Source organism: Tamandua tetradactyla, chromosome 11, assembly GCF_023851605.1.
Source record: "Tamandua tetradactyla isolate mTamTet1 chromosome 11, mTamTet1.pri, whole genome shotgun sequence".
Lineage (NCBI taxonomy): Eukaryota > Metazoa > Chordata > Mammalia > Pilosa > Myrmecophagidae > Tamandua > Tamandua tetradactyla.
This window is the reverse complement of record NC_135337.1, coordinates 93374909-93402451: the sequence shown is the minus strand read 5'-3', so window position 1 is coordinate 93402451 and position 27543 is coordinate 93374909. Positions and strand designations below refer to the sequence as shown.

Below are 27543 nucleotides of genomic sequence, written 5' to 3'. Positions count from 1 at the left end.
GACTGAGTTTCAATTCCAGCAGGACCAAAGGACCAAGAATCAATCCACAGAAAACAAATATTGACGTGTAATGGAGGTTACATGGTGCAATCCAGAGTTGTGTCACATACATGTCCCCTGTTCTCCTTCCAGTTTCTCCCTTCTGGAGGTGCAATGTCTATCCTTTCTCTCTCCCAATACTTATTTTGGTAGCAGAGAATGTTTTCTAACTTCCACAGGTCCACCAATGGAGATGAATTTACCCACAGGATGAAGCTTCTCTGGAGATATGACGAACTCAGTTGTGTGTGTGACCTTTTGGGCTAGATTACTTCAGTGAAGATATGGCACACCCAGTTGTGTGTTCTATTTGTGACCCCATTGGACTCTGTCCATTGAACATGATTCTTCATTATGTAACTAGGGTCTTATAAATGGGGAACATTTTGGAGAACCCTCAGTTTCAGATTGTTGGAAGCAGTTGCTTCATAGCAGACAGAGACATGGATATTCGGAGATGCTTGGAATATTGACAGGGAGAGCAAATGCTTAGATATGGGATGATCCCAGCTGACATCATCATGTGCCTTCCCTTGAAATGCTACATAAGCCAGAACTCAAAATCATGTCCCTAGTAGCTAAGTGAAGGCCCATGGTCACATAGAGAGGAAACCAGTGACATCAGATACTGGAAACTACAGAACTAAGAACAAGGGCCAGCAGACGCCAGTCATGTGCCTTCCTATATGGCAGACATTGGCTGTTCTTTACTCAAGATATCTTTTCTTGGATGCCTTAGTTTTAACATTTTTTCTGGCCATAGAATTACAAACTTGTCATGTAATAAATCACTTTATAAAAGCCATTCCATTTCTCTTATATTGCATTCTAGCAGCCTTAGAAAACTCATACATGGGGTGAATGAAGTTTTTAGAAAACCTTTAACAACATCACTTTTCTAAGCTTTTCACAAATTTTGAAAATGGCACTTCTAGGTCACACTGTGAACATAGAGGCATATGTGATCTTTGAATAACATTGAAACAGTTCTGATGTAAACAAGGTTGGAGTTTGATTCATTTCTATAAAAAGGGAGATTTAATGTGAACAAAGGGTACTTTACCTCAGATCTCCTAACAGAGAGATATTTTGAGGAAAAGGCTAGTCCTTTTGTTGGGTAAATATTAAATGTCAGAGCATCATGGATTGTTGCTGGGAGGACGTGAGGTCCAGGGGTTGGTCCGTCGCTGGGTGCTGACCTTGCTGGGTCCTCAGGGAAGTCTGCTTGTTCATGGAGGTCAGGGGTTCCTGGTGCCTCCTCTGTAAGGGGCTAGAGGGAAATGTTTGTCACCCCCAAGCAACAAGACCAGAGAGGAACATGGCGGGTTTATGTGACCTGGTTCTTTCCCTCTCTTGCTCATTCTGGCCTTTCTCTGCTTTGTCCTCTCCACCATCTGGGAGTGCATGTGAATTTCACTTTCCACCACCTTCATGGTGGGCGGGTGTCCAGCTTTAGTGTTTTTAGTCTCCAGATTCCCTTCGGAAAGTGAAGACACAGTGCAACAGGGAATTGGAGGGACTGGGGCTGCAAGCAGCCCTGGAAGGTGTGTAGAGCTGGTGAGACCCCAGGGAAGAGAGGTGCAAAGAGTTGGTTTGAGGGTGGGTGGTAGCCAGGGAGGGGCTAGGCTCCACCCCAGGGTGACTTCACTTGGAAGGAAGGAAGAACATGTCTTTTCTAAGGTGCAGACCAAAGATGAGGTACACTGAAATACGTTCTCCCCCAAAATATGCAATAAATAAATATGAAGTGTTTATTTGATCACATTTTTCAGAATTAACATCTGTTTCCTCATTTTTATTCCTATACAATGAGTAATCTCTGAAATCATTTTGTATTTATTTATTTTTTTACTTTTTTATTGTGCATTATAACATATATACAAAGCAAGGAAATAAAAAATCAATAGTTTTCCATGTACTCTTCAACAATTAGTTATAGGACAGAACCCAGAGTTTGTCATGGGCTACCATATGGTCCTCTCAGATCTTTCCTTGTACATGCTCCAAAATATAGTGGCCTGGAGGGCTTAAGTATGTATAATTTAAAATATTTTTTGTCATCAAAATCAACTTTTTTCCTTCTTTTTTGTGAAAAAATAACATATATATGAAAAACTATATATTTCAAATCATAGCACCATAATTACTTGTAGAACATATTTCAGAGTTTGACATGGGTTAGAAGTCCACAATTTTAGGTTTTTACTTCTAGATGCTCTGAAATACTGGAGACTAAAAGATATATGTTTAATGATGCAACAATCATATTCATTTGTTAAATCCTTTCTTCTCTGTATAAGTCCTTCAATCTTTGCATCCCTCTCTTTAGGGTTGTTTGGGCTATGGCAATTATAAATTTTTCACATTGGAAGGGTCTGTCACTAATACACAGTAGGGGGATGGAACTATCTGATGTTCTGCAGAGGCTAGGCTCTCTAGGTTTCAGGACTTATCTGGGCCAGGGACCCATGTGGAGGTGTAGGTTTCTGGAAAGTTCCTCTAGTGCATGGATTGGTCTTTGTTTAATTATCTATCTTCATAATATGTTTAATGTTGAAGACAGAAAGTCTCCTAGTATTCTGTTATAATATTATTCTCAGTTCCAGCTTATTCTTCTAGATGGATTCAGTATCATTTAGCCACATGCAAGGAAAATATCATTGGAATTTGAAAGAGCATTCCATTATAGTAAAATGACTTTCTTTCTCTCATTCCCTTATCACATGTTTTTGAGGTTTTTGTCTTATTCTAATAGTTCTGTTTTGTGGTCTTCTAATTCATCAATGCATTTCTTTATGTGTGGCAGTCATCAAAGTACAAAGTGCCATAACATTGTGGGACTACTACAAAATATGTGTGACATCTAGCTGTTTTTCCATCCCCTTGCAGCTCATTTCTTATTGGGAGATGTGACAATATTTCTAAAATGTACAGGAAGGGTGAATCTAATTATGAATGATATTCAGCTTCCAGTATCAGGAAACCCAACCAAAAGAGTTGCATAAAGAATTTGGGTTTATTTATGCACACATTCCATGTTCAGGATTAGGAGGTCCATGGATGGTGCAGCAGCTCAGGAAATTTGCTAGGGACCCTTAATATCTCCTTTTATTTTTGAATAGCTGCTGCGTTTGTGGACATGGAAACTGCATCCTATTCAGGAAGAATCAGTGCAAAGTGATGTGTAAGGTGAGGCTTTAAAAATTTCCCTTTTCCCTTATAATATGAATAAGAAAAGTTGCCATAACATGAGCTCAATGAATTTCAGAAACTGAATATAATCCATGGATATAGTCTATGGAGCCAGAACACAAACTAAGAAGCAGAATGTGGCCAGTCCCCAAGGACATGTATTATCCAATGTTATTTATACACTAAATGGGATATTATTCAGTGGCAAAATGGATTGAGCTTTTGATACATGTTAAAAATGGATTTACATTGAAAACATCATGTTGAGAAGAATAAGCCAAACACAAAAACACACAGATGTGGTGATCTCACTTATATGAAATCTAGAGAGGTGGAGGGTGGATTACACTACTAGGGATCAAGTTGAAGCTTTGATGTTGCTTCCTGTGCAGAGTTTCTGTTTGAGGTGATGAAACAGGTCAGGCAAATGATGTTGATTGTAGCAAAGTGTTGTGATTTTACACATCGCTAGTGAAACGAACAAGTGATTATGGTTAAAATGCAAATTTTAAATTGTAAAGCTTTAAAACATATAAAGTTTTAAATTTCTTCTATAGTGTTAAATTTATAAAATATTTATAGCTCTATTAACATAATAAATAGAGCACTGTAGGAATATATGTGGGTAAAAAAATGAGACAATCCATACTAGGTGCTAACCTCTAGTCATGGCACGTAAGAATGTCTAAATATATCTTAAAAGAAGGAAGTATTTTATAAAAGGGCTAAAATGACAGGTGGCAATTTTTGTTATAAGCATGACTTTCAGAATTGTTTTGGCATGGCCTCATTAAGCCAAGAGTGTGTGACTCATGGTTTTACATAAATGAATACAGTCTCCACTTTGTTGAAGAGAAGAAAGCTGACTTCAACCACAAGGGACATGTCTTCTCCCTATTTCAGCACTTTGGAGATCTGAGGACGTCGTCCAGGTGGGCACCTCAGCTGTAACTTTGGGAGAAAGTGTAAGTCAGTGGATGGGGTGAATTGTTGGAAATGAGATCTATGCAAGGCAGGAGAGTCCATGAAGGAGAAATAATAAAAAAAGGGATTCCCTTGGATCCCACCTGGGCTATTGGGAACAGAGAATGAGTAGGAACATTTTCCTTTATGTCCAGAACAGCGTCCCATAGGGAAATAATGGCTCAGAGGTAGAAGTAATGAGGAAATGTGCCTAAAGAGCAGTTATAGGAGAGCTGTAAAGATCTTCTCTGCTGCTGTCTCTCATCCTGTGCAAGCCTGGGCTGGATGGAACATGCTTGTTTCCATTGGAGACCCAGTTCTGGTGAGGGGACGGATGCCAGACTCCTCCCTGATGTCTTGATGGATAAAGACCTTCACTCCCATTGCCACCACCCAAGAAGGAATTTGTACTTCCGCACAGACACCTTCTTCTCAGAGAGAGCATCCCAGTAAGTTTGAAAGCTAGGCAGATTTTGCAGGAGAAGGGTCTGGGTGATGGAAGCCTAGAGCTTTTCCCTGAGGTCACCTGAGAGCTGGTTCAGCCCAGCCTAGAGCTGAGAGATCATTGTGTTTTTTTCTGCTACTGCAATTAATGAATGTATTTATTTGTCAGGTGAAAAAGTGTCCATTGTACTCAGCAATGCAGGAATTCCTGTTGTTAATTAGTTATAGAAATGAAAGTACAATTAACAGAGGGAAGAGTGGAAGAATGTAGTTCCAGAAAAATCAGAGTATCTTTCAATGAGGCTTTGACCTAAATGGGGGCAGGGAAAAAGTTGTATTTTCAGTGGAGGAATGGGTAGTGATGTGAGGGATTTTTTTTCAGAAAGATGTATTTGAGAATGTTCGTGTATGGAAGGCAGAGCTCCTGTAGATTCTATGGAAGCAGATTTTATCCTGCAATAGCATTTCATGAAACAAACACTCCACATTGGGTATCACTTGAGGAAAGGTAATTTTTATTCAATAGCGTTAAGGTGGTACCCTAAAATCTTTCCTTGGAAATTATTCCTTTATCAGCAAAGTTAAATTAAAGTGACTTTATTAGCCATTTAATTTTTCCATTTCAGCCAATTGTTTGTGAAGTCTTGCTCTGCATATTGGCACCTGAGTGTTTTGACTGTATTGAGTGAAACATTTCCACAGCAGAAGTATAGGTTTTTTTCTCACTTCTTAGCCATTTGCCTTTAGTTCTCTTTGTATGTGTAGATGTATTTAGGGACACAATGTTAAAGTTTATCATTTTTCTCTTAAAATTTGTACATTTTGTGAGGTGAAATCTATTTACCAGTGTTACATATTATGTTTCTCATGTTGCCATTTATATTTAGAAATGCTTCTTCCTTTGAATTAATAATAACTAGTAGTTTCTTTGCATTCCCTTTTGGTTCCTCATCTTTCTGTTCCCTATTACATTTTCTGTTTTTGTCTAGTTAGTTATTTTTATAAAATACCATCACCTTCTCCCTTCACTTGAAAGTGTTTTTGTTTACCGTTTGAACACAGGGCACCTTTGTCCTCTGTAATCTAGAGGGCACACCTGTGATTGTTTTCCTAAGGAGGTAGAATTGGGGACTTACTCAGAAAGAATAATTCATTTGAAAGATAAAAGAAATATGAGCCACAACTCATCACCTGAATAATCATTCATTCGCTCACAGGAAAGAATCCTCTAAGCTTTTTACAAGTACTGATTTAACATCTTAACCATATCAGGAGGCTGGCTACAAAATCATGCCTATAGAGGGACTTTATTAGGAAGTAAAATGATTAGGTTCCTGTCAGATTTCAACAGCTAGTGCCTGGTAATTCTGACCTTCAAAATCAATTTCCTTTGATTTCTAGATTTTTCTTTTGCATTTAATTTCGTTTAAACGTCTTCTACCTCTTCATATAAAAACTTCCCAACATTTTTGCCATATTTTTTTGCTAAATATTGGTTTGTTTCCTTTGCTCACTTTACTCTTGAGTGTTCAATCCATATGATGTCTTGACTGTGTGAAAATATCACTACTTTTATTTTGGATAAACTAGGTTTTTGCTCTCTTATTAGCTTTCATGGATGTCAGGGTATATTTCTAAAGTTGGAATGCCACGAGGACCAAGAACAGTTTCTTTAACACAGTCTCATGGGTGATTTGAGATTATGTTTATTCTTTCCATCAGGACATGGCATTCTCTCTCTTCTTCCTTTCAGAGAGCTTTTTTATGTTTCCTTAAGCAAAGGGCAGAAAATTGCCATGTCAAAATGAAGCCCCTACTTTTTCATATATATAGGAAATTTTCAAGCTGGAATTTCTGGATCTCATTACTAATGTCTAAATATTTTGTTTAAATTGTATAACATTGATAGCTTGCACTGTACTCACTCCTGGCTTAATCAGTTTTTGTGAAGGTGAGAAGACTGTGCTATTAACACAGTACCAGAAGGCCATCTTGTGGTGTGTATTTTTGTGTGTGCCTGTGTATTGGTGTTTGTGTGCTGTGTGTCTGTGTATACATGTGCCTATCTTTGTGTGTTTGTATTTGTGTGTCTCTATGTGCGTGTATTGCTCATGTCTTTGTGTGTCTGTTTGTGTTTCTGTCTTGTGCATGTAATATTTTGTGTGTGTGTCTCTCTCTTCATGTGTGTTGTGTGTGTCTCTGAGTGTGTTTCTGTGAGTGGGTGTAGGTATGTTTGCTGGGGTTTTCACATCAACTGAGCAGAAGATTGAACTCAGGGCTTCAAATTCTCATGTCAAGCACTGCATGAAAGACATGAATATGTCTACGTGTGCATTGAAGGAAACTCAGTTTTTGTAGCTGCAGGCTTGAGATTTCTGAAGCGCAACCACATAACTGCACCTTATGAGTGACTGCTGTGGAAGTGAGGGTATCCATTGGGAAGGAATGGGATCTGGAAAATTGGCATGGGGAAGTATGGGTGATGATGATGTTGGGAAACATTGAAAGCCTCAATTCTGAGCCTTTGCCAGAGAAAAGTGTGAACTGTGTGCTGAGGTATTCTCTCTCTGAGTGCTGAAATCATCTCTTCTTTTAATACTCTTAGCAGACTGGATTATATACCCTTCATGGTAGCAAGCAATGTCCTTGGTTGGTTGTAGATGCAATCGTCCATACACAAAATTATCTTCTTGATAATATGAGTACACAAAATTTCTCCATAACTATCAGGCCAGTGCTTGTTTATCCAAACCACCGGACACTGGCACCTGGCCAATTTGACACATGAACTTATCATAGGTGTATATGAAAATGTAACCTCTTTCCTCAGCCACAGTTGTCATTGCCCAATCAACTCATGAACAAAGTGGCCATGGTGTTAGGGATGGAGGTTACGCATGGGCTCAGCAACACAGACTTCCACTCACCAAGGCCAAGTTAGCTACAGCCACTGCTGAATGCCCAATCTTCCACCAGCAGAGAAGACACAGTCCCTGATATGGCAATATTCCTTGATGTGTCAGGCTGCTACCTGCTGGCAGATTGTTTGCATTGGACCATTTTCATAATGGAGGGGTTGGTGTTTTTAAATACAGTAATAAATTTTATCCCCTTGATATGGATTTGTCTTCCTTGCTTGCAATGGTTCTGTGAAACTCTCATATCTAGTTTGCATTATCCACCATGATGGTCATCCACTCAGCATTGCCTCTGTCCAAGAAGCTGACTTCACAGCAAATAATGTGCTGGAATGGGCACATTGTTGGAATCCACTTCTCGTACTAAGTTCCCCATCATCTGGTTGCAGACTGGATTGCTAGATGGTGGAATGGGTTTTGGAAGGCTTGATTATGGTACTATCTGGGTGGCAATCCTTTGAAATGTTGGGACCTTGTCCACAAGAAGGCTGCGTATAGCCTAAATCAGCCTCCACCCTATTATGCTCTTTTAGACACAGCCCAGATTAACAGATCAAGGAGTCAAAGTGTGGAAATGGGTGTGGCACACTCATTGCTACCACTAGTTATTCATTAGATAATTTTGTTTTCTGTATCATTGAACCTATGCTGTCTTGGTCCAGAGGTATTATTTCCAGAGGAAAGAGTGGTACCACTAGGAGTTGCAAAAGTATTTCCACTGAAATGAGAGATAAGATGACCAGTGGGCCACTTTGGACTCTTTGTGCCTCTGAATAAACAGGCACAAAAGGAGTTACTCTCCCTACTGCTGTGAATGATCTTGATTATCAAGTGGAAATAGATGTGTAACTGTACAATGTAGGTGAAGAAGACATTGTCTGGAATACGTGACATCTCTTTAGTCATCTCTTCATAGTGCTATTCCCTGCAATTGAGTCAATGGAAAACTGTGACAATTCAACCAGGCTGGACTCATTACAGCCCAGAGCTTTATGAACTGAAAAATTCGGTTGCCACAACAGGTGAATAACCACGAGAAGATGAGGTGCTTGCTGAGTGTACGGTGACTATGGAATGGGTAGTTTAAGTACAAGCTTTAAAAACATGTAGTTTTAAATAAAATATTTACCTCCATACCAGTTCCAGAAATGAGGAGTGCAATGGCTATTTCTTCCTTGATTTCTCATAATATTAGCATCGACATGTAAAGCAAAATCACCATTTTCTCTCTTCCCTTATCCCTGTATCACATAAAATTAATTGTATTAATTTTTTTAATTGTATTAATTTTATGTCATAGTATAAGTTACAAGATCTCCAGAATAATAATTAATACTAATTGGGTACTTGCATCCTCTTGTGTGGAATGTGTTATTACATTTCTGGTAGTATTCAGGACAAGTGAATTATGTTATGTAAATGTATATCTATGTTATTAAATTTCTTTTAGAAATTATAATTTAAGGAAATGTGTATGGGTTTATAATGTGCATTTGTAATGGCTAATTTCACATGTCAATTTGGCTGGGTTATGCTGTCCCAACGTATGCTCAAGCAAGCATTGGCCTGTTTGTTCCTGGGAGGGTATTTTGTAGATGAATTTAAATCATTGCTAAGTTAATTTCATATGACTGACTGCATCTACAATCAACCAAGGAGATTGCCCTCAGCAATGAGAGCGTCTCCTCATCCAATTAGTTAGACACAAATGGGAGAACTGGATATTTCATTAGTCATAAAAAAGAATTTCTATTGTACTTTAGGTTTTCATCTTCTCCTGGGGATTTCATCATCATATTGCTTGGAGGTCACAGTGTGCAGCTTCTGTGGGGAATTCAAGGTTACCTTCATTGAGTTTCTGACATGTTGGTCCTATGGAATTTGGACTTGTCAATCTCCAAACTCTTGACCTAAATCTTATTATAAATCTGTTAATATTTACATATTTAAGTTTATATCTATCCATCTATCTATCATTTATCATCTTACCAGTTTTATTTCTCTCATGTACTCTGACTAATATATATTTGCAACCAACATAGTGAAGTGCAAGAGGTATAAGAATTATATAAGTGACTCTCTATAACTTGGAGTTTCATCATTGGGGCCCACCTTGTTCTTCAAAGTTCCCTTACACCATCTCTCATCCTCTCCCTTCACCTAATCCCCTGCAACATCGCCTTCCCTGTTGACCCTGAACATTCAATCAAGCCCTTTCTTTAGGGCCTTTGCCCTGGACATTCCGTGCACCAGCCACAAACTTCACATATCCTTGTGACTCTCGCTTTCTGTATCTTCAGGTCTCTCTTGAAGTGTTTCCCTGCCTGCTGGTCTTAATTGAATGCTGAGCATTCTCACTCAAATTCTCCATTTCACCTGCTTCCATTTCATTTTAGCAGCTGTCACCATGTCACATATTATATGATTATGATATTATTTGGTTATTTTCTTTCCCCTTTGCAATATTGGAAGCAACTTAGAAAAGTTTTTTTCAGCACATTATTTCCATTGCCTCATCAGTGCCTGCAGCATAGCTGGATGGAATATGAAATGAATGAATGAATTTCTCATGAAGACCTTAGAATGCATGATGACTGGGGGAACATTTCAAAAGTTGGACAGCAATTCCTAATCAGAGATGGCATTCTGTTTAGAATTGATAAACAAATACAGAAATTAATTTTCTGACTCCAAAATATAAATGATGGATGCATTAGTAATCGTTGCTTGTTTGAAAATACTCATGTATTTCTCTCTTTTTAAGCAGTCACATCAAACACATGGATCCAGGAAATGACACACGAGTTTCAGAATTTCTTCTTTGGGGATTTTCAGAGGAACCAGAACTGCAGACATTCCTCTTTGGCCTCTTCCTGTCCATGTACCTGGTCACCGTCTGTGGGAACCTGCTCATCATTCTGGCCACCATCACTGACTCCCACCTTCACACACCCATGTACTTCTTCCTCTCTAACCTGTCCTTTATTGACATCTGTGTGTCCACCACTACAATCCCAAAGATGCTAGTAAGCATCCAGACACACAGCAAAGTCATAACCTATGCAGGCTGCCTCACCCAGATGTCCTTTTTCATACTCTTTGAAGGGTTGGATGACTTCATCCTGGCCGTGATGGCCTATGACCGCTTCGTGGCCATCTGTCATCCCCTGCACTACATGGTCATCATGAACCCCCGGCTCTGTGTGCTGCTGGTTCTGGGGTCCTGGGTTGTAAGTACTTTGAATTCTTTGTTCCAAAGCTTACTGGTGTTACGCCTGTCTTATTGTACACATTTGGAGATCCCTCACTTTTTCTGTGACCTTGATCAGATGGTCCAACTTTCCTGTTCTGACACCTCCATCAATAAAGTAGTGATGTATTTTGCAACTGGGATCCTGGGTTTTGGTCCATTCACAGGTGTCATTTACTCTTATTCTAAGATTTTTTCCTCTGTGCGTGTGATCTCATCCATCCGGGGGATGTATAAAGCATTTTCCACCTGTGCATCTCACCTGTTAGTGGTCTTCTTATTTTATTGCACACTTTTAGGAGTGTATCTTAGTTCTACCACATCCCCAAATGCACATCCAAGTGCCACAGCCTCTGTGATGTACACTGTGGTCACGCCCATGCTGAACCCCTTCATCTACAGCCTGAGGAATAAAGATGTGAAGGGGGCTCTGAAAAGATTCTTCAGAATGAACTCATAAATGGGGCAGAGGAGGTGTTCGTGAATCATATGGTCAAAGCCTCTGGGACAGAAACTGATTTTTTTATCAGTTCATAGAACAAGAAGCTTCCTTTGATTCAGAGATAGCCTTAAATCTGATGAAACAAAGTTTAGATCATACATTGCATTACCATAGAAAATAATCATGTTTAATGCTAAACATCTGCTCAGTGAAATAAGAAACCTTGCAGTGGAATTTACAGACTTAGGTATAGGATTGTGCTGCATGTCTTGCACTATTTTACTTGATAATATATGTGAGTGTTTGCATTTTGTAAGTAAGTTCTGTGCACTTTCTATCCATTTTGTCATAAATATTCAAGAGTATGTGAGTGAAACATCTATGTAATTACAATATCATCTTTTTTGCATTAAATATAACTCACTTGGCATTAAATTAACTAAAAAACATATACTACTCACATATAAAAGAATAATATAAATATAGTGCTCACTTAATTTTTACAAAATACCACTGTAAAACCAGGATCCTAGAAATTATCACCTACCTGCTCTTTTGAAGACACCTCCCTGTTTTCTGAAAACCATTCTCTTGACTATAATTTATAGCTTCATTGTGATGGTTTCTATAATTTATAGAAATCAAAGTATGTTATGTATTATTTTATGAAGGCTTCTAATCTGACTCTTTCCATAGTTTTGGATATGCATGTAGAGCAACCTGGTCAGTGCTACATCATAATCCTTCTTTTTAATATATTCAATTTTATGTAACCCACTTTACTGTGGATGAGCACTTGGTTAGTTTCCATATGGGTGCTCTTTTAGTTTGGTAAATGATGTCAGAATGCAACATACCAGAAATTGATTGGCTTAAAAAATGGAATTTATTAATTTAAGATTCACAGTTCAAAGGTCATAAAAATGTCCAAACTAAGGCATCCAGAAAAAGATAACTTGACTCAAGAAAGGCTACTATCTGCTGCATGGGAGGGCATGTGGCTGGTGTCTTCTGCTCCTTCTTCCAGGTTCCATTGCTTCTGATGCCACTGATTTCCTCTCTAAGGAGGTGTCTGTGGGCCTTCACTTAGCCCCTCCAGGACACAAATCTGGGTTCTGGTTTGCTTTGTTTCTTACGGTGAGGCCCATGGCAACATCTCCTGGCTTCTGCATCTCCAAATGTACATGTCTAGGCATCTGCTCTCTATGTTGGCACTCAAAATATCTCCAGATGTCTGCATCTCTGTTGGCTATGAAACAACTGTTCTCCAAGCATTGAGGCTTCCTCCAGATGCTTTCCCTTTTAAAGGGCTCCTGAATACTGATCAAGACCCATTTTGAACGAGTGGAGTCACATCTCCATCTAATCAAATGTTCACACCTACAACTGGCTATGTCATAATTCCATGGAAACAAGCAAAAGTTTCTACCTAAACAATAGGCATTTCTCCACAAGATTGGACTAAGAGAGAAAACATGGCTTTTCAGGGGTACATAACAATGTCAGTCCAGCACAGGAGCTATCACCAATAATGTTACTTTGAACATCATGGTTTATATCTGCTCTGGATGGTGTTTATAATGGGAGAATGTTGGTATGCTGGCTCTTGATGGCAAAATAAACACTGATATTAGAGGAGGTCCTAGCTGATGAAGAAGAAAAACTGTTTTACTCAAGGTTCTCAAATGAAACAGAATTGACAGACTTCAAGGTCACAACACTGGAAAAGACTGGAGTTTCTACTCCAGCAGGGCCAAGGACCAAATATAAATCCACAGAAGACAGACCTTGAAGAGGAGATTACCTGGTGCATTTCAAAGTTGTTTCAGATACAGGTCCCCCATTTTCCTTCCAATTTCTCCCTTCTTGAATTGTGCTGTCGATCCTGTACCTCTCCCACCTCTCATTTTGGAAGCAGAGAGTCTGCTTTCTAGGATCCACAGGTCCACAGATGAAGAATTTCCTCACCGAATGTATACCCAAAACTGACTTTGTGATATTTTGTGCTTAGAATACACAATGAAATGACTTCAACCTTTGATACTCTAAGCATGGTTTTTACCATGTGGGGTCCAGAAACATTATACACAGCCTGCTAAGATGTCCTGGGGGAACATGATAATATCTTCTGTACCCAATGATGTAATGTACATGTATCTAATTATGTATCCCATGCATGAAGTCACTTGTTGAAAAAAATGCCACTTTTTTGTAGTTTAGTACATAAGGGACTACTGCTTTCGAAGTATCAGAGCAGAGTGGAGGGGATATTATAGATGACCATCTATCAGCAGCTCTTTGTGCTTTCTTCGAACTTTCTACCAGACCAGAGTGACAGCTCCTTAAACTGGGACCTGAAAATTGGTTGGATCCCCATACAGGATATGGTGAGCGGCTCCTCCACCCTGGGGGAAGCCAGACCCGACAGGAGGCAGCCCGCCACAAACTTCTGGTATTCTGTAGAGGCAGTTTTGCTGCAGTGTCTGCCCCAGACCTTTGGAATCATGTGCGTTCCACCCTCCAGGGGAGTGCCAAGGCTTTAAGGGATTTTAAAGCTGGTATCCAGGTCTGCCACTGCAGTATAGCAGGGAACGTTCAGTTATTTTATTTCTTATGTTGTGGGAGCAATATAAGGAGGCTTGAGCAGCACAAGCACAGGTCTGGAAACTGCAACAGAAGCAAGATGAATGAAAGCCCAGATCTGAGCACTGGAAGAAGTGGTAGCACCAGGGCCACCTGAAATGGAGGGAGTTGGGAGTGAGTTGTCACCATCAAAGGCTAAGTACACACCCCACTTGTTCATGCCCACCCCAGAGTAAAACATCAGGTCGAGCACGACTAACCCTTGACATGATGGGGTGGACCTGTGGGCACCCCACAGGTCCACTGACAGATGAGATACACAGCACAGACTCTGGAAAGACTCTGAGATCTCAGGAAATAGGTATGGCAAAACCTGGTGTGACACTCCCAGCATGACTGTTACACGTGTGAGATGATGGTTTCCACAGGCTGGAACTCTCAGAAAGCAAATCAGCACAGTTAGAAGATGTGAAAGTGTGCAAATGAGAGAAGGAATGTGCCTGGTAAAGGAAGGCCTGAACTTTCATTTGCATAAAAGCTGCCCTGCAAGTGGAGAGTGGCTGGCAAAACAGGCAGCCCCACCACAGTATCATGGTAGCAAATGTGGGTACTTAATAACCACAAGGTAGAATCCAAAGACAATTAATCAACAGCCCAATGAAGTTTTACTGGCTTTATAAAAAATAGATGACTGGGAGCGGTGATTCAGTAAGCTAAAGAAAAGACAGGCTAAGTCCCTCCTCTGGTGCTTATGTGACCTTTTCCACTCGTGCAGTGGGAATGACTGGACTTGATTGACTGATGTGCTCTCCTGGGGGCCTGGGTGGTAGGTCTTTCAATTTACTTGTCCCCTCTCAACTTACAGCATGTCTTGGCCCTAGTGGACATGGGGGCAGAATGCATTGTTGTATGGAAACCCAGACTGCTTTAATGGACCTCTGACTCACTCTGACGGACATAGAGTGTACATGGTCTATGCGAGACAAGCCATGGTAGTACCCAGCTTTGGTTGCTTGCTGTCCCGAGCCTATACAGTATATATCTCTGCTATTCCTGAGTATGTATTAGGCATGGATAATTTTCAAGGACTGGCTTTAAAAACCACCAAAGGATAATTTCCGTTATGGGTGCAAGTAATAAATCCTGTGCTTAGAGTTTATCCTCACATTCCCTGGTGTGTCTGCCTGAACCCTGAAGAACTATTAAGGTGAGGCAATAGTGGTGGTTGCCTGGAGGACATGAGGAAATTGGACAAGAGATCCTACAATTCAGAAAGGCTTGGATTCTGAGGACATTCCATCATCCTTACAACTCCCCAGTTTGGCCTGTCTGAGAGCCAGACAGCACATGGAGAATGGCTGTTGATTACCATGAGCTCAGTAAAGTCACTCCTCCCCTGTCTGCTGCAATATCTTTGAGGACTGATTGATAGATTAACTGACTTCTTCCTTGGGACAGTACCACTATGTGGTGGGTTTGGCAAATGTGTTTTTCTCCAATGACCTGACTCCATAGCACCAGGACCAGTATGCATTCACCTGGGAAAGGTGGCAATGGACATTTGTGATGCTGCCACAGCATCACACTATACATAGTCCTACTGTGTGCTATGGTTGGGTGGGTCAGGACGTGGCCACATGCAATGTAAGAATGCAGGGTTTTTATATCATATAAATGATAATATACTAACCCCTGATTCTCTTACAGATCTAGAGGAAGCCATGGACAGCCTGTAGATACCTGGGTTGGGCAATCAACAAAGCCAGGGGTGAAGGGCCTGGAGTGTATGTTAAGTTCTTGGAAGTTGTCTGGTTGGATAAGACCAAAGTGATTCCAGAAACCATGATAGATAAGGTCTAAGCATATTTGAGACCAAACATGGTGAAGCAGCTGCAAGCTTTGTAGGCCTTTTGTGGTACTGGAGAATGCTTATCTCCCATTTGACTCAGATCTTGCATCCTTTGTATGCTTTAATTAAAAAGGGTGCCCCATGGAATTGGGGGACAGATGGAGAGCTGATTTGCCATAACAAAAAGGGCTGTAGCATAAGTCCAAGCATTACAGATAGTGGGTAAGGTAATTCCTTTCCACCTGGATGCGACACTGGTCAAGAAAGGTGTCGCCTGAGACTGGGGGAAATAATCAGGAACATACTTTTGTGATAGCAAAAGAAGGAATAGCTCAGCCCAAGCACTAGAATTGGTGGATAAGGCAGTTTCTTTCCACCTGGATATGACAGTTCATGATGAAGGCTTTGATTGGAGACTCTGGTAATATTAGGATAAATGTGATGTCCCCATAAGATATTTGTCCTTGTTATGAAAGGGAGTAGAGCTGAGATGCTGCTGCATTGAGCAGCAAGTAGCTGCTGTCTATGCTGCACTGCCAGCGAATGAGTTCATTCCACACCTGGAATTGAAGACCAGCAGAAAATGCTAGTGATGAAAGCAACCCTTCACCTCCATTGGATGGCATTGGGTTTGCAGTCAAGTATTGGGTCATACATCTGGCCAGGATTGGGCCATAGGTATAGATATTCAGTGGACAAAGCATGTCCCACATAGACTGCAAGCTGTGGAAATGATTAAAAGGTGCAATGGCCTCCTAATTGAGAGGCTCCAGGTTTCAGAGGTGGGCTGCCCTGATTGGCTACTGATATTTACTTATTAAATGAACAGCCTCGGTGCACAGGCTACTCCCTTTTAGGTGTGTTAATAAGGGGATGAGACTTGCCCTTGCACATACAAGTGGAAGGAAGTGATGAGTTGGAAAGACACAGTGTATGGGAAGGAGGGTTACTATTACCAACCCCTACCTCATGCTTTACCACCAGGGACAAAGGATGAATGGACATGGCTTGGAAAATACTAACAGAAGCCCCTCCCTAAGTGGTCTATCTTTTGTCCCAGGATACTGATGTCACCTGAGATTTGCTGGTGCACACTTGGTTTGAAGAGTGATCAGCTCCTGTACACGTGCCCCTTCTTGATGATGGGGGAAGGTTTGTTACTTGAGAAACTTAGGTCTTGCATCCTGATTGTGGTATCATGACCTGGTTTGGTACTCCTGCCTGGGGCAGAGACCCCTGACTACCACCATCCTTTCACAGAATTAGCAGGTGGACTATTTTAGACCTGAGGGATGAAATTTGCCTCTTATGGTTTCTAAGCCTTTATTTTCTCTTTGACCAGGCTGACTGCAGCTCACAGCCTGATGGAATGGGAACACATTGACACAAAGGTCCACAATGTCTCTCATTCCTGGGTGTATACTGAGCTTCAAGAAGATGCAACTGAAGGGCTCCCATGGCAGGTAGCATGAGCCACTGAAGAAAACAGCATGGCTAGAATGAAATAATCACAGTTCTCTAACTTGGAAATAAGAACAGTGAACAGGTGACACTTTGCAGATGTGGAAATGGACAATCCAACCCCTCCCCCACACTTTTGGATATACCATCCAATATGGTTGGGGATGGCTTATGGCTGAATATATGGGTTTAAGAGAAGAGCACCACGGAGCATTGAGCAACATCAGGGAGACCTCCAGTGGGCCATATTGTGGGCTCCTGAGTCTTTTTGTAATGAGACCATAAGGTCTACAGTTCCAAAAAGGTGGTAAGATGGCTGTCCATATGTAGGGATGAAGGAAACTTCCGAGATGAGAAGGTTTGTTTTGTAAAACAGAATGGTGTTAGATCTCCTGAAAGCTACTCAAGAGGAACCTGTGCAGTGTCACAGGTAGAATGCTGCATGCATGTCCTGACAATCGGGATTCTGTTGAAGGTGCCTTGCTGCGAAATGGATGAAGAACAAGCCATTGGCTCCCTCTCACACGATCCTTTATGGTCCTGGTGGAACTCCATGGCAGGGACTTGGTGTTGGTAATAGTAACCTTATCAAGCCTGTCTGGATTTCATTTTATTGCTGTTGTGACCTATGGAGCAGCCCTGTGGGATACAACATCTCCTAGGATTCAAGCCGTTTAAGAGGTAGTGTGTGGGGCCCAGAGACATTGCTCATTATAAACAGCCTACAAAGATGTCTTTCATAAGTTCTGGGGGGAAATGATACAGCACAACTTTTGTACCCAATGATGTAATATACATGTATATTATATCATGCACTACACAAGGAATATCATTTGTTGAAAAATTGCCACTTGATGTAATTTAGTATATAAGGTACTACTCCTCTGGAAGCATCAGAGCAGAGGGAGGGAATGATTAAAATGGCTATCCACCAGCAGCACCTTGTGCATTCTTTCAACTTGCTAATATATCAGAGTGACCGCTCCTTAAACTTGGACCAGACATCCAATAGAAGGGCCCAACTGACCTACTGCTGCAAAGAAAAGCATGTCTCTCAGTGTGAAAGTGATTTTTTGCAAGTGTACTTGCAAGGAACCAGATGAAATTGTCCCCAAACCAGTTCATTAGGGCTAGGGCTTTTATAGGTAAGGGAAAGGTGGGTAAGGGTGATTCATTCTTATCAGGTCAGCAATGACACTGGATCTTCGTGAGGAGGTGCCAAGTAATTTCTCAATCTTGTGTTTTCTCAAGAACATTTTGTTGTCCCAGCATCAATGATTACATTTGGATATGATGTGGCAGCTCATACACGCAGGGCTTTCACGACTCTTTTCTTAACTGAGTCTCAGAATGGTCAACCTTTCATCTCTTGGGGAGGAAGTCACTGATTCACACGGTCACAGGGTATTCTTGATGCTATCCTGTTTTTTTTTATTCCTGTAAGCAGAAGTGAGAAGGCCTTGTCAATGTTCTTCTGGGAACAAAGTACAAAGAGTAGACTTTTAAGCTCAGCTAGAGTAAGAATATTTACTATGGGTAAGCATATATATCAGCTGTTGGGATATGGTGATGGCATGATGTTTTGTTTTGTTTTTTGAACTTTTAACACATCAGTTTGCTAAAGTCTTGGCAACATTTGAAAATGGCATCTCTATATCAAACTGTGGGGGGAAACTACAGGGGTAGGTGATCCTAAAATAAGAACCAACCAGATCTGCATGTAAATACGGTTGGGGTTTGATTCATTTCAGTAAATATGGAGATTTAAGGCAAAGGAAGGAACCCCTACCCACAGCTGGAGAAGGAATAAGATTTTTAGGAATGGGCTCTTCCTGTGTTTGCATTCCCCTGTCAGTGAGACTTACCCGTCACTAAAGTCTTCTCTCTGTCCATACTTCAAGGACAATGTTTCTCAACCTATCTTCCATGATTATCCCCCAAGGAGCTTTTTTTAAACATTTTTTCATTGTGAAATATAGCATATATACCAAAAAACAATACATTACTAAGTGCATTGCAACAAGTAGTTGCAGATCATATCTCAGAGTTTGATGGGGGTTACAATTTCACAATTTAAAATTTTTATTTCTAGCTGCCCTAATGAACTGAAGACTAAAAGAGGTATCACTACACTGATTCAGCAGGCATACTTATTTGTTAATCCTGACCTCTATATAACTGAACCTCTGATCTTTCTATCCCCCTGTTTAGGGGTATTTGGACTATGCCCATTCTAAATTTTTCAAGTTGGAAAGAGTTCCTGATAATATGGGATAGGGGGATCAAATTAGCTGATGTTCTGTAGAGGCTGGCTCATCCACATTTCAGGACTTATCTGGTCCAGGGACCCATCTGGAGGTTGTAGATTTCTGGAAAGTTTCCCTAGTGCATGAAATATTTGTAGAATCTTATATAGTGCCCTAGGTATTCTTCAGGATTGGAAGGAATGGTTTTGTTTAGGGTTTGGAATATGATAGTATCAGTGTCTTACAGAAAATTGAATAACAGTGACCTCCAGAGTAGCCTCTCAACTCTATGTGAACTCTCTCAGACAATGATTCTTTAGTTGTTGCACTTTTCCCCCTTTTTTATGATAATGTCATAGTTGATGACACAGAGCCAGGGCCAGTGGAGGTCATCTCCTATGCCCCCAGGGAGACCTTCATCCCTGGATGTCATGTCCCACAAAGCAGGGAGGGCAATGGTGTCACTTGCAGCATTGGATTTAGAGACAGAAAGGCCACATATGAGCAGTGAAAGAGGTCCTCCAGAGATGACTCAAAAAAGCCTCTTCCCCTAGGACAGGTTAAAACACTGACGTAGATCAATTACTATTGTCCTTAACATGGTTATAAATGGTTGCAATGTCTAAGAATTTTTGACAACCCCTCAAACCTCTCTTTGTTCCTATTCTCCCTTCCCACTGATCAATTCTGGCACTATTTACTCTTGGCTCTTAGTGGGATTGGCTCTAGAGTCTGTTTTTGATGGGCTGCCAGGTACAGTTGATTGCTACTGTCTGTGGATCCATGTGGGATTGTGATGGACCAGAGGGTAGTGGAGGTGTGCTTTTCTTAGAGTTGCCTGGAGACCCTGTGAATAAATATTTAAGTGTTTAGACTAATGTCCTACAGGCAAGAGTATTTCCACATCATTATCGATCAAATGCATGAGACTTATAAGTTTAGAGATACTGTTTTTAATGGGAATGGACCCTTGTCACATTTTGGACTATAGAATGTCTTCATTTATATGTTGTTTTGCAGGCAAAGATGACTCTCCCCTCCAAGGAGCCATCAAGTAGATATAAAAGCATGTCTACTTTCATTTTCTGACTTCGATATGGCAGGTATTTTAAATTTTTGCTCAGTTTTGTATCCCTGCTCTGGATGTCTTCTAATTTATCATGGCATTTCTTAGCACTCAGTAGTTATCTGTGATAAAATGCAACATTGTTGGTATTGTCATAACACTGTAATATGGAATCAAACCCTTTTGATAACATGTAGCTTTTTTATTGGGGGCTGCATTAGTGTACCACAGAAGAGCAATGTTCTTTAATCCTGATTCAGTAATTTGGGTTGAATCTTTTTGATTAACTTGTTTCAATGGAGATGTGCCACACCTAACTGTGGGCAGGCCTTTTTGACTAGGAGGCTTCCATAGAGATGTTTCTCAACTCATTTAAGGTGTTGTTGTTTACTGGAATCTTTTTAAAAGGGAACCAATTTGGAAAATTGGAAAAAGTTTCAGAGCCCACACACACAGAGCTGGTACAGAAACCTTTGAATGTCTAGAAAGAAAATGCCCCCAGGGAAGCTGTTTTGAAATCAGGAGCCAAAGGACCAGCAGACATCACCATGTGCTATCCCAACTGCCAGAGAAACCCTGAATATCATCGGCCCATTCTTGAGTCAAGGCACTTTCTTTTGGATGCATTAGTTTGGTCATTTTTGTGGCCTTAGAACTGTACTCTTGTAATTTAATAAAATCCCTTTTAAAAACCAATCCATTTTTGCTATATTGTCTTTCTGGCAGCTTTAACAAACTAAAATACTGTATAGCTATTTAGGGTTGACACTCAGCTGTAAGTAGCAGAAAGACAAAAAGAGAGGCTAAAATAATTTTACATTTATCACAAGTCTACTATTAGGGAGGGCATGGCTATATGGCAACTCATTTATATTAAGAATTCCCATTTTCCTTTAATTTCTTCAACACATGTTTTCCATCCTCATGGCCACAGATTAATTGCTGCATCTTCAGACCCTGAGTTCACAACCCAGTAGGAAAGACTGTGAGCAGATTTAGGGATGTTGTACAAAGAAGGGTGCTGGTTGGGTAGTCTCCAAAATTCTCTCTTTTGTAGTACATCATCTTTATGAAAAGTGCCATACCATAAGCCCAATGAACTTTCAAAAACCAAATAAAGCCCTGTAATCAGAACTGAGACCTAAAAAAAAGAGAACATGGCTAGCCAAGGAGGACCTTTGCCCTGCCTTATGCAGGGCAACCAAGAGTCAGAATAGTGGTGGGAATGTCAAATGGTGCAACTGCTGTGGAAAGCAGTTTGGTGCTTCCTCAAAAAGCTGAATATAGAATTGCCATATGACCCGGCAATACCATTGCTAGGTATCTACTCAAAGGACATAAGGGCAAAGGCACAAACGGACATTTGCAGACCAATGTTCATAGCAGCATTATTTACAATTGCAAAGAGATGGAAAGCCAAAATATCCATCAACAGATGAGTGGCTAAACAAACTCTGGTATATACATACAATGGAATATTATGCAGCTTTAAGACAGAATAAAGTTATGAAGTATGTAACAACATGGATGGACCTTGAGAACATTATGCTAAGTGAGACGAGCCAAAAACAAAAGGACAAATACTGTATGGTCTCACTGATATGAACTGACAATAGTGAATAAACTTGGAATGTTTCATTGGTAAAAGAGACCATCAGGGAATAGAAATAAAGTAAGATATTGAGTAGTTGGAGCTGAAGGGATACAGACTGTGCAACAGGACTAAATACAAAAATTCATAAATGGACAGCACAATATTACCTAACCGTAATACAACTATATTAAAACACTGAATGAAGCTGCATGTGATAATGATAGAGGGAGGTGGGCTGGGGGCACAAATGAAATAAAAAACAAAGATAGATGTTAAAGATTGAGATGGTGTAATCTAGGAATGCCTAAAGGGTATAATAATAGTGACTAAATATACAAATTTTAAAAATGTTTTTGCCTGAGGAAGAACAAAGGAATGTCATTATCGCAGGGTGCTGAAAACAGATGGTAATTAATATTTTAAAATATCACCTTATGTGTGAGATTAAACCAAAATGTTTATTTGGTAAGAAATTTATATTTTGACTAGTGCATTTCCTGATATAACTTATGTAGATAGTTTGATTGAACACAATAAGTACTTGGAATCTCAGTTAGGACATGAGATTTTGTTGGATTTTCCAGAGTGATGCCCTGACGAATCCCAGAATGATTCAATCAGTGAGTGGAAAACTTTGCAAAACCCCCTTTGGGGAATGGTGGAACAGAGAAATATTCAACTCCCTCAAGTTGATTTCTTGATATTCTCACAAGCAGTGTTGACAACCAAAGCTATAGGCTGAACCCCATTCTTGGGGTTTGTTCATATAAAACTTAACCCCACAAAGGATAGCTCAAGTCTACTTAAAATTTAGGCCAAAGAGTCATCCCCAAGACAGCCTCTTTTGTTGCTCAGATGTGGCCTCTCTCTCCAGCCAACACAACAGGCAATCTCACCACCCTCACCCTCTCTACGTGGGACATGACTCCCAGGGGTGTGGACCTCCCTGGCAATGTGGGACAGAAATCCTAGAATGAACTGAGACTCAGCATCAAGGGATTGAGAAATCCTTCTTCACCAAAAGGGGGAAGAGTGAAATGACACAAAGTGTCAATGGCTGAGAGATTCCAAACAGAGTTGAGAGGTAATCTTGGAGGTTATTCTTACACATTAAGTAGATATCACCTTGTTATTCAAGATGTAATGGAGAGGCTGGAGGGAACGGCCTGAAAATGTAGAGCTGTGTTCCAGTAGTCATGTTTCTTGATGATGATTGCATAATGATATAGCTTTCACCATGTGACTGTATGATTGTGAAAACCTTGTGTCTGATCCTCCTTTTATCTACCTTGTTAACAAACGAGTTGAATATATGGAATAAAATAAATAATAGGGGTGTATTAGTTAGATTCAGTTGTCAACTTGGCCAGGTGAGCATACCTAGTCTTTTTGTTGCGGACATAAGCCAATGGTATGTGAACCTCATCTGTTGCAGTCGGCTAGGAGGCGTGTCTGCTGCAATGAGTGACTGGTTTGACTTAATTGGCTGGTGCTTAAATGAGAGAACACAATGTACCACAGCTAAGCAGCTTGGCATTCCTCATCTCAGCACTAGCAGCTCAGCCCAGGCCTTTGAAGATGCAGAAAGAAGTCATCCCGGGGAAAGTTGTTGGAACCCAAGGACCTGGAGAGAAGACCAGCAGAGACCATCTTGTGCCTTCCACGTAAGAAAGAACCTCAGTGGAAAGTTAGCTGCCTTTCCTCTGAAGAACCAACTCCTCTCTTTTTCTTTTTTAAAGAACACACTTGTGTGACAAGTGGCAGGCATGAACCTTTGCTGGGAGGGGTAGGGATGAGATTCCCCTTGCACGTGAGGCTCAGGATTTCAGGGGAAGGGCGTGTGCTGAGCTGACCCTTATGCAAATCTCATGTGCCCCGGAAGAGCCAGAGGAGGTCTATTAGGGTGACCCTCTTCTGCAATCTTTGCGTCGCACCCAGCGGTGCCCATCTAGTGGATCCAGATGCATGTACTCTGGTAACGTGCAGCCCCCGTGGGGGAATGTGAGGAATGTGGGCAGGCGATGACTGTTATAGCCTAGGGGAAGCAGGAGAGACTAGTCCTCCACTGTCCCCGACCCGAGGGTGATCAGTCCTCAGGCGAGGCTAAGCCTGCGAGTCAAACCTGGGCTTGTCTGCGTTTCTCCATAGAACAGTCCAGGCGAGTAGGCTGAACATAACAGCAGCCAAAACTTGGGTCTCAGCTTGAGACCGGCGACAGAGAATGAGCAGCCTAGAAATGAGAAATGTTGAGGAGCAATAATGAGAATCCCATTGGAAAGGTAGGGCTGTTAGTTGCGAGGGTGTGCAACGTTAGCCAACCATACCTGTGCTTGCTGCTGGTTGTTGGCATAAGAGAAAGGGTTAGAGTTGCTAGAGCAAGAAGTTTTTAGTTAAAAAGAAGGGGGCTTAGGCAGAAGGAGGGAAATTGTTGTCCAGTGTTGTCCTCTGGAGGAAGACGGCAGGAATCACTGTCCCCTTAACGCAGTAATTGTGGTATCAGCGAGTCAGGGCAGGGCTGTGTTACTGGATTCCTAGAAACAAGGCTTAAAAGGAGAACTGATTTTATACAATCACGGGGGGCTCAAACGAACTCCCCTTTCAAACGCATGTAATGAATGTGAGCGATCTCCCTATCCACTCTGTGTATCTGCTGCTTCATAAATCCTATTACTCTGGATAAAATGCATGGCCCAAAGGTTAATACCAACAAAAGCACCAGCAAAGGCCCTGCTATTGCAGAGATTAAAGTGGTCAGCCATGGCGACTGGGCAAACAAATTCTCAAACCAGTCTTGGTGTTCTCTTAATCTTTTTTCCCTAGCTTCTAATCTCTCTCCCAATTTCCTCATGGAATCTCTGACTACCCCTGTGTGATCTGCATAAAAACAGCATTCTTCCTTTAAGGCTGTGCACAGCCCTCCTTCCTTTAAAAACAACAAATCAAGGCCCCTTCTATTTTGAAGCACAACTTCTGACAAGGATGTTAAAGATTTCTCCAGAGCCTCCATGGCTTGCTTTATAGACGCTAGGTCCTCATTAACAGCAGACTCTAAAAGAGCCATCTGTTTATTCCCCTGAACTATGGCTGCAGTGCCTGTGCCCACTCCGGCCATCACTCCAGCAGCTAACAGTATTGCCAAGGTTACAGAGACCACTTCTCTTTTGTGTCGGTGCTTCATTTCCATGGCTTCCTCAAAATCATTGGCAGACTGGTAGATAACTCTCGGCAAAACCTGTACTAGGATACAAAACTGTGAGTTGCTGAAAACACTAGTACTGACACAGGGTGTTAGACCCGTGCTACATGCCCATTTAAGTCCTGGCGAAGGAATTAGTTAAATGTTTCCTGAGGGATTGAACTCATTGGATGCATTTCTACTACAAAGCCCCTGGAAGCTTGCCAGTGGCATGCCAATGCAAGTGCCCCTACCCGATACTTCAGGGAGGGTAAGTCCTAGGCCACTATGCCAATCACAAGAATTTGAGGACTTGCTAACATTAAAGGTGCCATTGACAGCGATCCCCTCATAATATGGAGGACTAGACTGCAAGCATAACCAACATTCTTTAGTAAAATTCGGATTGGTGTTATTTAATGCTTCATAACTTCCCAGAATTAAGTTAAACATTCTGTTGTCTAAGGGGGTTCTGGTACCAGTGGGAGGAGAAGCACTAGAACTTAAGGATAAAGTAGAGATATGGGATGCCACGGTAGGCTGGGCTGGTATAGCAGTGGCTCGTCTGGTAGGTATGGAAGGAGACTGATATTTGGGTCTTACTGCCGAATTCGGTCCTACTGCTTTGGTGATTTGTTCAACAACCAAACGTATCTTAAATATTGTTCCGGGGTCATAAGCCGATGAATGATAGACTCGAAGTCCCCAAGTTTTCCCTTTTAGCCAATCAGTTGGAGACTTTCGGGCATGGGCGGTGAAAGAGATGTTCAAAGGGTTACATTTGAAGTTAACGCACTCCCCAGAACCCTCCTATTTGGATGTCTCCAGTGCCCCTGTAGGTTTTCTACACTGATCAGCATCCAGCGGCTTATCATTGCTGGGTTTTCTTTTGACAGTAATAGAATCCCAAGATGAAGAAGGGGACCACCAAGCATCACCCGTGGTCTCGCATCCCCATTTAGCACAGTAGAAATATTGGTGTTGGCCACAGTTATATGCCTTTTCCCTGTCCCGGCCATCCCAGGGACAAACATAAAAAGGCCTTTTATAAAGAGCGGCCCTAGCTCGAGGGTTTATACACCCAGCAGGGAATCGGGTGCACTCGCATGTATTGCTCATGCAGACACTTCTCCCAGGTTTGTTTGGATCAACAGAGGGAATGTCAAAGTCATCCGCCCCTGCAATTAACTGACATAAATCAACTTCGAGTGAGGGCCACCACTGTCCCATGGGATGCTTACTATCAGTTTTGGTAGCCACGATATCACCACTGGGATTCAGAATTTGCCAAGTTTGTTTCACAGGTTGGTGAGGGTTGGAAAGTTCGGCACCTGCTAACATTCTTTCAAGATGAAGTCCCAACAGAATACTGCCCAGCAGCTGGGGTATGGTCACCCTGACTGCCTGCATCACTTTGCCCCGCACAGCTATTCTAATTATTCCTTTGATTAAGGGAGAAAAACTAACAGGTTAATACACACTATGATACACAGAAATGTTATGGCAAGCAAAATTCTTTCTAATAAATTCCAGTCTTTTGGGGCAATTGTTGCTAATATTACTGCCCACACTAGGGCTAGAGGACAAATTAGTAAGAACCAATAATAGTTCATGAGACGTTAGTGATGGGGTAAACCTGTAAGTAGGAGTTCTTCTGGCTCCCGGTCTTCTGTTTTATTTGTAGAGGCCGTCGCTGGTCGGACGCAGCGTGAAGGGATCCAGAGGGGTTGCGGCTCACTTTCTGGAAAGATACAAGCAAAATCGCGTCCCTGCGCTAGGAGCAGGGTGGGACCCGACCAAGTATTTGTGACTGGGTCATGCCAGTAGACTAAGGGGACTACTGAAGGTCGGTTGGCGGGGCCCCAATGCCTGTGCAGGGGTGACAGACCATCGTTGTCAAAGGTTAACAAATTTAAAACTATGAGGACTTGAGTAATAATGTCTTTAGGTGACGCCTGAAGCATGTTACTTCTCTGCTTTTCAATTTGAATTTTAATTCTTTTGTTTAGTGCCTCGACCATGGCTTGCCCCTGAGGGTTATAGGGGATGCCAAAATGGTGAGTGATGTTGTACATATCCAGAAAACTTTTGAAGGCAGCGCTGCAATACACAGGACCATTGTCTGTTTTTAGGTCCCAAGGGACTCCCATAAAGAGAATTCCTTGCCTGAGGGCCTGAACACAGTGCTTGGCAGTCTCTCCTGGGAGAGGGACCGCATGACACATGCCAGAATAGGTATCTATGATTACATGCAAATACTTGTGGTGCCCGAAGGACGGAACATGAGTGACATCCATTTGCCATCTAGTGTTGGGCTTGAG

At 41.4% G+C, this 27543-nt stretch overlaps 1 protein-coding gene across 1 annotated transcript; it reads left to right on the top strand.

Annotated features, from left to right (window-relative positions):
* The first annotated feature begins 10336 nt into the window (after positions 1 to 10336).
* On the top strand, positions 10337 to 11781 carry LOC143649690 (olfactory receptor 7A10-like). Its single transcript, XM_077119620.1, has 2 exons — positions 10337 to 11247; positions 11745 to 11781. Exons 1-2 carry the CDS (start codon positions 10337 to 10339, stop codon positions 11779 to 11781), a joined length of 948 nt encoding a protein of 315 aa, XP_076975735.1.
* The last annotated feature ends 15762 nt before the right edge of the window (positions 11782 to 27543 follow it).